At 42.0% G+C, this 12,553-nt stretch overlaps 1 protein-coding gene across 1 annotated transcript in view; it reads right to left on the bottom strand.

Annotated features, from left to right (window-relative positions):
• The window catches only part of ELAPOR2 (endosome-lysosome associated apoptosis and autophagy regulator family member 2), a 164,312-nt gene that overhangs the window by 62,341 nt on the left and 89,418 nt on the right, over positions 1-12,553 (bottom strand). The window contains exons 3-6 of the mRNA XM_077473410.1: positions 10,665-10,860; positions 4,634-4,781; positions 3,614-3,700; positions 2,377-2,482 (exon numbers count right to left, since the gene is read on the bottom strand). Of these exons, the coding sequence (XP_077329536.1) occupies positions 2,377-2,482; positions 3,614-3,700; positions 4,634-4,781; positions 10,665-10,860 (537 nt within the window). The remainder of the gene's footprint in view (positions 1-2,376; positions 2,483-3,613; positions 3,701-4,633; positions 4,782-10,664; positions 10,861-12,553) is intronic.

Here is a 12,553-nt window from a genome sequence, read left to right as displayed (position 1 = left end):
TAAGCCCCCCGCCCGCAGACCCCGACAACCAACGGCCAGGGTTGTCGGGAAGAGGCCCTTGTCCTCATCAACATGGGGACAAGGTGCTTTGGGGTGGGGGGGCGCGCGGCCCCCCCTTCCCCAAGGCACCCCCCATGTTGAGGGCACGCGGCCTGGTACGGCTCAGGAGGGGGGGAGCGCTCGCTCGCCCCCCTTTCCTGGCCGGCCGGGTAGCGTGCTCGGACAAGGGTCTGTTGTGGACTTTGGGGGACCCCCATGCCGATTTTTTTCGGCGTTGGGGTTCCCCTTTAAGTCCATACCAGGCAGCGGGGCCCGCGAAGCCTCCTTCGCGGGCCCCGCCTACCTGGAGACGCGCTCGAAATGAGCGGACTTTTCTCCGGGCGGGAACAGTTCGCTCATTTCGAAAGTACAGCGGACTGGCCCACACACGGGCGGACTGTCCGCTCAAACCAAGTTTCAGCGGACAGTTTTACGGAAATTCCGTAAGACTTTGTTCGTCAGACAGTCCGCTGAAACTGTCCACTGAAGCCCACACACGAGCGGACTGTCCGCTGAAACACTGTTCAGCGGACAAAGTTGGGCGAACAGTCTGCCCGTGTGTACGCGGCCTCAGAAATAATTCACTTAAATCTGTCCAAACAAGAGTCTAATAGACATCCCGGGTATGATAAAATTTGAAATATGAAATCATAAATTATAATATATATATATATATATATATATATATATATATATATATATATATATATATATATATATAATAAAATAAATAACTATAAATAATAACAAATAATAATATAATAATAAAAATTATTCAATAATGTAATCAAATCAAAAACACTGAAATATGCTGAGTTGCAGAATTGTCGCTGTCATTACTTTTAGTGTTTGATGACAAATTTCCCCACAAATTACTATTGCTCAATTCTGCGAGTGATTCTAATTTATTATCGCTGTTTTCTAGCTGGTCTATAACCACTTTTGATGTAAACTGACATTTTTTGGTTGCTATGGACAATCTCTAGTTTCCAGGCATAAAGAACAGTATTTATAATCTAAAACTGCAGGCAGGGCACTGGACACACCACTAGGGACAAAGGGAGTGTGTAATTATTTGATACAGTACTGTAATCTGTAAGATTACAGTATACTGTATCTATACTGTGTATTTTACTTTTTGAATTTGGCAGGGAACGGACCTCGGCACTGTGACAGATCGAGCGGAGGATGGCTCACTGATCACAGCCGGGGTATATCGCTGGATCCAGGGGACAAGGTAAGTAAACCCCTCCATGGATCCAGAGCTGCGATCCCGAGTCTGGCTCGGGAATACCGCTTATGGTATTTAAATCTTACCCGAGCCAGACTCGGGAATACCACCAGGGAGGTTAACAGAAAGCTGTACATAAAGACTTCTGCAGCAAGGAAGTTTGGCTCACCTCCACCATGCTATAGATGCCATGTTCTATCTTGCCCTATTGAAAGGTCTCCATCCACAATAAATGGACTGTACACAAACCTCTAGCTACAGAGGATCCTCATTAAAGTAAACATCTTACAACAGGGGCATGACCAGAAGCAACTTGCAGGAACTGCTTCTTCATAAGGCCTTAGGATTGGGCAGTTTATTTATTACAGGTACTTATCAAGCTAGCACCATGAATTTGCACAGCACTTTACATATTACACATTCACATCAGTCTCAACCCTCAAGGAGCTTACAATCTAAGGTACCTAAATCACATTTATACACACCCATATTAGGACCAGGAATTTAAACAGGAGCCAATTAACCTACCAGCATGTCTTTGGAGTGTGGGGGGAAAACCCACACAAGCACAGGGGGAACATGCAAATTGTATACAAGCAATGACGTGGTTAGGATTTGAACCCAGAACCCTAGTGCAGCTAGGCAGAAGTCCTAGCCACTGCAATGCACATTCAATAGTGCTTGTAAAACATGTCATGTTTCTGTTGTAAGGTTTTTTACTTGAATAAAGATTCTCCATACCTACAGTATAAATGCATGTGCCCTGCAATTTAAATATATATTTTTTTTTACGCTGCACAAAGCAGAATGGTTTTATCCTGCAACTATGTATATTCAGGCTTAAAGTGTATTCCACTTTTGCAGGCAAACTGGGTTAACACTTTTTATTTGTTACATGTTCCCTTTCACTTAGCATAGCTTTTTAAAAATAGTTACAATTTCTGCATAAAAATCCTGCTTAAAGTGTCTTTGCCTTTAGTAAATCAACCCCAAAGTGTGATTTTTTTTCTCAAATTCAGAACTGGCTTTGACTGTACCAAGAAAACCAAAAATTTCTAGAACTTGGACATAAATCTGGTAATCGGGTGTTTTAAAATGCCTGTTACCTTCTATTGTAATGTTCTTTATCAATACGGGCTTCACCACTTTAGATCCTAAAAGAATGCCCGTAGTTCTCCAATACATAATGTTAGTTCCAGACTTTAGAAGCACCTGAAAGAGAAAAATGTGATCATGAAAGTTACTTGTTTCCTTCTTTGGTCAAGGAAATGCAAGAATGGTGGGTGTGGAGAAATTTGGCTCTTTTCCTCTGGAATCAAAAAACACTTTTGCTCTCTGCAATGTGAAATTTAATATAAAGTAAAAAAAAAAAGCAAATTTTAAGCGATCCTTGTGTGTTATGTCAGTCATATTCTATGCAATAAGAGGTATAGCAGGTATGTGTCCATTGTGTAAATATTGCATCCAAAAAGTGTCCCTCATTCCCATTTCATAGTGGTAGATGTATCTCTTGCAAATACTGAATTGTTAATGACCAGCCTAATTCACATTCAAAATACTATTTGTTACTGATAAAAAGTAGATCAAAGATAAATCTAGTATTGGCGGTATTTGTGGGTCACACAAAAATAGGTCAAACATAAACATCCACAACAAATAAATTAACATATACAAAATTATCTTTCAAATAGCCTTAAACTGCACCATCATAATTATATAGGAAAAATGCATTATTTAATTCCTATTATTTAAGAGATTTTTTTTCTTTGAAAATCTTAGGCACTAAGGCCAGTATTGAAAGTCTATTCCATGAGTTCTAAATCATACAAATAAGAAGCAACATTTATACGCTTAGAGACCCGTTGTTGTCTTCTTAGTTATATTTATTATTCATTTTATGCATGTCCTAATAATGACAATGCTAAGAAACAAAAATCGGGACGGAGGTGCTCATAGTTGTGATCACGTATTTGCATGAAAAAGGGAGACAAATTAAAGTATTGAAGATATGGCTAGAATAGGGATGCATATCCCTTATTTATTTAAAGTAAACCTGTTAGGCAACAACATGGGGGGGCCCACTGCTGATTTTATGAAAATGCTACTTAACTACCTGTCATCATTTTTTTTAAGTTATCGAACCAAAAGGCTCAAAAGAATAAACTCTACTGGTTCCGCAGTTGCTTAATAAGGTGTGAAGAAAATTACATTGGTGTATAAATATATTCATTACGACCGTGTCTTAGCCACAGATCTAAATATACAGTAAATGCAGTAAATACCCACAGAGTATGAGGTATACAAGTTATCAGTAATCAAATAATGTTAAGGTGAAAACCATACCGTGTGATGCATCCATTCACCATTATCGGACAACTTCACCCACTTGTCAGCTGAAGAGCTTGTTTCCTGGCACTGGTCATTCTGAATCTGTGAGACATAAAACAACCAGAAGTCAATAACAGATGGCAGTAGAATCAAAGTAAAAGAAAACAGTTAAGGTACCCACATACATTACATGCTCATCACATAGCCTTTCAATATATATGAGCGGGATTGGATGACCATCAGTTATAGGTGAAGAACATTAGAATGCAGCAGACACCACTTGATAGTCATTACTACAAGAAAAGACTATTAATTCATTTTGGTATTTCCAGTTGACAGCTATTTTTTTCCCAAGATAACACTGATCCTAAGAGAGTTATGCTAAGTGCATGTATGTGTATGATGTACAGGCATACCCCATTTTTAAGTACACAATGGGTATCATTTACTAAAGCTGGAAAGTTCAAAATCAGGCTCAACTCTGCTTAGAAACTAATGAACTTCTAACCCCAGCTTGTTCAATTAAGCTTTTGTAATAAACTTTCTTTCAGAAGTGAGCCTGATTTTGCACTTTCCAGCTTTAGTAAATAAATCCCATTGTATACTTAAAAGTAGGGTATGCCTGTATACACACACACCACTCAAAACACTTACTGGGGAAAAAAAAAGAAATAAAAGATTGTTTTGAGCGATAAATTCTGCTGGGAAGTCTTACTTAAAATTGCCTGTATGGCCAGCTTTGATGAAACTGATAAAAAAGTTAACATTGTGAGTAATTAAATTAACTATTCTCATTTGAGGGAATGTCAACATGCTCTCTAATGTACTCTCCTAGCAACATATGTAATAAATATAGAAATATTGAAATACGATTTCAAAATAGTGTTCACTGTATTCATTTATAAATTCTTTCCTAATCTTAATTAATCTTGTACTGTGGTGCAATCATTTACTGTGGAGCAACAGGGGAGATCATTAAAAAAGGAAGTCAGGAATATAAATAATAGAAAACAAATTATAGAAAACAAATCTTACAAAGAATTCAAAAAAGATATTGTTGTCAAGATACTGATAGTCAAATGACACCGATCCAGCTTTCTTCAGATGCACAGCATAGATGAGGGAAACAGTACAGTCATCCCGATTAGATTCTATGTAATTGCCTTTAGGGATCCATGATGAGCTGAGAAGACATGACAGGAAAATTATAATTTATATTATTTATCATTTTCCATTCAATTTTCTTGCATTTAATAGGCAGTGGTACCAATTAAAATAGCAACTGCTTATTCACACATATTGTTGTTGAGTTTACAGCAACACCAATTTACTACCTTGGTTGTAAGTCTATCCCCAATATTAGTACAATTCCACAAACCATCTAAAGATGCTTCAGGATGAACTACACAGTTAATGTCTAAAGTCAAGCAGTCATAAACTGTTCTTTACAGACAATCTTTGTACAGAATTGCACACATGCCAGGTTGCCATCAGGTTTACTTGCATGTTTGTACTTATGGAGAGGAATGGGGGAGCACTGCACGCAATGGCCTGTTACAAAATAATATTCATCACAGTCGATCGATTCTTTCCCCGGCCATTAGATATTATATTGGATTAACATTCCCCAGTGACTGAGATAATTATTGATCAATAGTGATCAGATTCCAAAACCATTGTGGACATGCTGTAACATTTACAAATGGAGAATTTTTGACTGCCATCTCATATCTATAACTAAATGTAACTCATATGTAAGATCTGGTTTTAGCTGAGCTGCTAATAACAAGATATAGCAGTAGAAGAAATATAATGATTGCTTTATTTACTATGCAATACAAAAGATAGTGGGGTTGATTTACTAAAACTGGAGAGTAAAACAATCTGATGCAGCTCTCCATAAAAATCAGCTTCTATGTTTTAATGTCAAATTTTAAAGTGTTACTAAACCCAGGACCCTGCATGCACTATATCTGGCCTCCCACAGTACACAGAACATGGAAATGCATTTATTTTAGTAACTATAAACTGCTGAACACCTTTTCTCATCAGCAGTATATAGCAGTTTTCTGTTTTCTATCAGTGTTCAGCCAAGCACTGGTTAAAGTGGTTGTAAACCCTTACAAACCACTTTGACGTACAGGTAAGCCTAGATTAAGCCTACACGGTTTAGGAGATATTTGCCAAAACACAGGCACCGCTGTCTATCACACATGCGCCATAGACAGCGGCGCGCAGGCGCACTGAGCGCACCACTGTCAACGGCGATATGCCGTGAGTGGCAGCTCCTGTGCGCATGCGCGGGAGTGACGTCATCCCGGCTTCGTCGAATGACAGCGCCGGAGCAGCGAGACCCACCAAGAAGATGGAGGCTCTGTACACAAGAAGACAGCAGTGACTTCGCTGGCTCCTGTGTCAGGTAAGTGACACATAATGGACTACTATGTGATGCATAGTTGCCCATTATGCTTTACCTTTGCAGGGAATCAAAGAGGAAGTAACCCCATCAGGGTTTACTTCCTCTTTAAAGCTTGTAGGAGGAGTTTTCATTCCTCTCTGACTGTCTGTCAGGAAGATTCTTCTTACCGGCATCCGAGCGGCGCAAGTCGCAGAAGATCTTCTGTGCGGTAAGAAGAGCGTTATCGCGGTCAGCGGTGCGCGTGTGCGCACGCACGCGGGAGTGCGTGCGCGGGAGCGCACACGGCCGTTTGACGCAATTGGCGCCAATGGCGCTATTTAAAGTGGATCCTTGCTTTACTGCCTTGCTGCCTGATCAACAGCGTTCCCGTGTACTCTGGTACATTCTGGTATACACTGACCACAAGAACTTAGAATACTTGAAGACTGCTAAGAGGTTGAAGCCGCGTCAGGCCAGATGGGCACTTTTCTTTACGAGATTTTCCTTTCACATTACCTATAGGCCCGGGTCAAAAAACACCAAACCCGACGCACTGTCTCGGATGTTCAGCGAACCCGAAGTCCTTCAACCAACAGATACCATTCTTGCACCCGGAAACTTCCTTATGCTCCAGGAAGATCTTTTGTCCCAACTCAAGCAGGCTTCATCATCGGCTTCGCACCCATCAAACACCACCCTACACTCCAGCAATGATTTGTTGTGGCATGAAAATAAGATCTACGTGCCTCAACAACTACGGGTTGCTGTTCTTAAATCTTGCCACGACCACAAATTGGCCGGCCATTTTGGGGTACACAAGACCGCCGAACTCCTCCAACGCACCTTCTGGTGGCCTCAGCTGCTAAGAGATTGCAAGCTTTATGTTGAATCATGCATCACCTGTACCCAGAACAAGGGTAGCAAGACCAAAGCCTGGGGATTACTGAAACCACTCCCTGTTCCGGAAAGGCCTTGGAAAATGATTTCCATGGACTTTATTGTTGAATTACCACCGTCAGAAGGCCACACCACTATCTTTGTGGTGGTTGACAGATTCTCCAAGATGGCTCACTTTCTGCCCATGAAAGGTACACCTTCTGCCTCTGAGACCGCAAGGATCTTCATTAACCACTTCCCACCCGGCCAATGCATATAAACGGCCGGGTGGGAGCCGTCTACTCCTGATAGGACGTTCAGGAACGTCCTTCAGGAGTAGCGGGATCGCTCGCGCGCGTGCCCGCGCAGCGGCTCGATCCCGATGTGCTAGTGTCACCCGGACACGGCACATCTCAGATCGGCAGGAGGGCTCTGTGATTGGCCCTCCTGATCACATGACGGCCGTGTCCAATCACGGCCGTCATGTGATGTAAACAAACAGCCGGTTGCTAGGCAATCGGCTCTCCTCTCCTCACACGGAAGTCACCGCTGAGGAGAGGAGAGCAGAACGCTGCAGCCGGCTGATGATCAGTGAGTATGGGCTGCTTTTTACAGCTTTTTACTCACTGATCATCAGTGTAGTGTAAACACACAACACACCACACAGTACAAACACAGTCCCCACATATGTCCCCAAAACACACATGTCCCCAAAACATACATGTCCCCAAATAATAAAAACACATGTCCCTAATAATAAAAACATGTCCCCCACATATGTCCCACTAAAATCACATGTCCCAATGATTATCTGCACACATATGTACGTGATCACCTGCACACATATGTACATGATCATTTGCGTACATATGTCCGTGATCACACAAACCAATTATTATACACTTAACGAAAAAATTTTTACCAAAAACATGTAGCAGAATAAATTTTGGCTTAAATTTATGACAAAATTTGATTTTATTGGATTTCTTTTCAAATAGAAAAAAGAAAATATTGTTTTTTTTCCAAATTTCCGCTTTTTTTGCGCTTATATCGCAAAAAAAAAAAAACGGAGTCGTGAATAAATAACACCAAAATAAAGCTCTATTTGTGCGAACAAAATGATAACAATTTCATTTGGGTACAGTGTAGCATGACCGCGCAATTGTCACTGAAAGCGCTAGAGCGCTGAAAGCTGAAAATTGGGCTGGGAAGGAAGGGGGCGAAAGTGCCCTGTATTGTAGTGGTTAAGGAAATAGTAAGGCTCCACGGTATACCTGCAAACATTGTTTCCGATCGTGGGGTGCAATTTACATCGAAATTTTGGAGAGCTTTGTGTGAGTCCCTGAATATTGACCTTTCGTTCTTTTCTGCCTACCACCCCCAAACCAATGGCCAGACCGAACGAACAAACCAGACCCTCGAGCAATATTTGCGATGTTATTCTTCTTTTTCGCAAGACGATTGGGTATCCCTTTTACCACTTGCCGAGTTCGCCTACAACAACTCTGTTCATTCTGCAACGAATCAATCTCCCTTTTTTGCGAACTATGGTTTTCACCCTCTGTCCTTATCAACCAACATTCCAGAATGTACGGTTCCGGCGGCTCAAGAAACTTTGAACTTTTTCTGCACCAATAACAAGCTGCTTCAAGAGACGATGGCAAGGACCCAAGAACGCAACAAGGCGGTTTTTGACAAAAGGAGGAGAGGGGAGCTCGATCTAAAACCCGGGGATTTGGTTTGGCTGTCTACCCTGAACTTGAAATTGGCATGCCCATCCAGAAAACTGGGCCCAAGATTTGTGGTTCCCTTCTCAGTAACCAGGAAAATTAATAATGTGGCCTATGAACTGAAACTACCGGAATCATTTCGTATCCACCCAGTGTTCCATGTGGCCCTTCTAAAACCCTCAATCCGGGATCCCTTCACCGATCGGAACGTTGGTCCCCCTGAACCTGTGCTTATTAATAGTGAGGAAGAATTTGAGGTTGAAGCGATTTTAGATTGCAGAAAGAGACGCAACCAAGTCCAATATCTGGTGAAGTGGAAGGGGTATGGGCCAGAAGAGAACTCCTGGGAACCAGAGGCTGGCATCCACGCCAAGAGGTTGGTTCTGGCTTTCAAAAGATCTCACCCAGGTAAGATGTCCCAGTTGGGCATCCGGAGGCTGCCCATTGGAGGGGGCAATGTCAGGAAGATTCTTCTCACCGGCATCCGAGCGGCGCAAGTCGCAGAAGATCTTCTGTGCGGTAAGAAGAGCGTTATCGCGGTGCGCGCGTGGCGCTATTTAAAGTGGATCCTTGCTTTACTGCCTTGCTGCCTGATCAACAGCATTCCCGTGTACTCTGGTATCCTGTATCTGAACCTGAACCTGAATCTGAATCCGTATCCTGATCCGTATTGAACCCGGCTTGTTCCTGACTTCGCTGTTTGCTGCCTGCCCCCGACTTTTGGCTTTGTACCCGACTACTCTTCTGGATTCCGCTTCTGTACCTGATCTGCTCGCCTGTGCCTGACCTGGACTGTTGTACTATCCGTTATCTGCTGGTTGCCTGTTTATCGCTGCTGGACTACAGGACACCTCCCAGTCCACCACCGCACCCGGCGGTTGTCTCCTCTGTGCCCTGTTGCCTCCTACCTCTTGCTGCGGACTACAGGACTCTTTCCACTACCTGCTATATCCTGTTCGCACTTGCACCCACTGTTGGACTACAGAACTCCTCCTGTTGTCCGTTGTATCCTGCGATCACCTACACTCCGCTGCCAGACTACAGGAATCCGCCCGCTGTCTGCTTAACCTTACCATTACCTGCATTCCGCTGTTGGACTACAGGACACCTCCACCATCAACGGTCTGCTGCTTTCTACATCAACCATCCAGTCAGGCACTTGTGCTCCTCTGTGCTCCCGAGCCCCTGTCATCACTACCAGGGCCTCCCGAGTCAGAGGTCTATGAGAGGCCGCTCCCTGCATTCCGGGCTCTGCCTTAAGGTACGTGACACTGTCCTATAAGGCTGACACTGGGGGGTTATTTATAAAAGGCAAATCCACTTTGCACTACAAGTGCACTTGGAAGTGCAATCGCTGTAAATCTGAGGGGTAGATCTGAAATGAGGGGAAGCTCTGCTGATTTTATTATCCAATCATGTGCAAGGTAAAATGCTGTTTTTTATTTTCCCCGCATGTCCCCCTCGGATCTACAGCAACTGCACTTCCAAGTGAACTTTGCACTTGTAGTTTGCACTTGTAGTGCAAAGTGGATTTGCCTTTCGTAAACAACCCTCTCTGTCCAGAGTGCCTCCTAGGGCTCTGTTCTATCAACAGATGAATTGGGGACAGTAAAAGAAGGGGAGGATTAGTAAAGACAGGATCAAACAGGCTTTTTACACAATGTGGAGGATTAACCCCTTAGGTTCCACAGTGGGTATAACAAGTATGCTTTACTGCATATACAGACTGATTTTACGGTTGTGGGTTTAGTAACACTTTAAGTAGGATTTTAATCTTTACAATGTATTTAAAACTTTAATTTAACAAGCGGTTAGAAGCTAATTGGATACCATGCACAGCTGCGCCAGATTTTGCACTCTCCAGTTTTAGTAAATCAATCCCAGTGAGTCACCAAGAAACAAACTGCTGACCACGTATTTTAAAACAATCGGATAGAAATTAATAAGCTCTGCAGTGTGAACATTTAAGGATACTGCAGTGTGTTTCCACTTTAGTAGCTAAGGAGAGCAAATTGTGATAAAACGGCACAGAATCATTTTTTATTATAAAACAAACACATACTTATCACAGCTGTCAGGTCTGTTTCCAGTGAAGTCAGCGGCTGTCTCCATAAATGTTGCCACATTGTTAAATCCCGATGGCAATTCATCCCATTCATCAAACTTGATCCCAGTTCCAAGGGAATACGTTCCCGCAGAACATTCACTGCATGACTGGTTCTTGATGTCCAAGTATTGTCCCGAATCACAGGAAAAAGCTACAATACACAAATAAGATCTGGTAAATGCATATTGGCCATAGACTGATGATCAACAACTGAGAAGCACTTGAATGTAACCTAAAAAGAAAGGTTCATAACCATAACATAGAAGCTTTGGCCCAGCTCCCAAGCTGGAATTTGATGACCTACAAGCAAAAGCATCAAACCTGGATGTAACAGTGCTGAATAAGCAGGATAGGCCCATATAAAATATTAATGAATTGTTTGTATTAGCTGGCAGAGCATTGCAAAACAATTTCTAATCTACTTATTATCGTAAGTCTGCAGTGGAAGCGATATTCATTCAGTGTATTGGTAGGGGATACAAGAATGCAGCAGATTATTGTGCACTGGAAAGCATTCACTAGCATTTGCCTTCTTCCAAATGCCACAAAATCATAATGGAAAAAATATGGTCTCACAAAAGTACATGGAGGTTCCTGTCTTTTTGTTTTGTTTTTTAAATATGACCATTGGGGGACTCAATTAAAGTGGAAGTAAACCCTCCTTACATTTTCAGCCAAGGAAGCTGCCATCTTGACCTCTATTTATTCATCAACTGATTTAATTTTAGTAAAAGGGGAAAGGGAAAAAAGGTGCACGTTTGTCCACTAATAAGGGGTCACTTTATTCGACCACACATTAAATAATTCATCCTTAATTAAGGTTTTGGCGCCGTAACCAAGTGGCATATAGAAAAAGAAAAAACGCAGTTCGATAGACATGGACTGCAAAAGGGGTTACTTTTGGTGCCAAAAAATAATTCAGAATAAGGTTAACCTCCCTGGTGGTATGATTCAGTCTGGATTTAGGTGCTAAAAGCGGTACAATTATTTTGCATGGAAATTTGGCGTCTTATATTGTAGTCCTGTAATTCTTAGGAATAACTCTCTTAAATATGTTCAAACCAGAGTCTAGCAGACATCCCGGGTATGATAAAGTTTATAATATAATAAAGAATAATAAAAAATATTCAATAATGTAATCAAATCCTAAAACACTGAAAAAGGGACACTTTTTGGTTGCTATGGACAATCTCCAAATTCCAGGCAGAAAAAACAGTATTTATAATATTAAAGTGCATGCAGGGCATTGCACAGACCACTAGGGACAAAGGGTGTGTGTAATTTTGTAATACAGTACTGTAATCTGTAAGATTACAGTGCTGTGTGTGTTTTGTGTACTTTAACTTTTTTGAATTTGCCGCCGTTCTCCGCTCCCGTGTGCCGTAACGCCACAGGGAATGGAGCTCGGCGGCATTTGGCACTGTGAATCGAGCGGAGGACGGCTCGATCACACAGCGCGGAGGACATCGCTGGATCCAGGGGACAAGGTAAGTAACTCTCCCTGTGTCCTCCCCTGCATCCAGCAAAGCGATCCCGAGTCTGGCTCGGGGTTACCGCTCCTATCAGTAAAATCCTAACCCAAGCCAGACTCGGGATTAACGCTAGGGGGGTTAATTAATTTGAATATTATATTTTATTTTTATATATTAAATTTCATTATTAACCACAATTAAATTAATAAAAACCAAGAGCAATTCATAGAGAATACCCATATAAGTAGACAATACCTATACCATCAAAGACAGATTACCAACAGGACATACATAAATAACACACACAACAAACACAGACTCTGTGTAACCCCTTTTGCAGTCCGTGTCTATCGAACTGCATTTTTTCTTTTT

This window comes from Lithobates pipiens, unplaced genomic scaffold, assembly GCF_037356315.1.
Source record: "Lithobates pipiens isolate NorthernLeopardFrog02 unplaced genomic scaffold, aLitPip1_a1.2 Scaffold_8, whole genome shotgun sequence".
NCBI classification, from domain to species: domain Eukaryota; kingdom Metazoa; phylum Chordata; class Amphibia; order Anura; family Ranidae; genus Lithobates; species Lithobates pipiens.
This window is presented reverse-complemented; position numbering and strand designations above follow the sequence as displayed.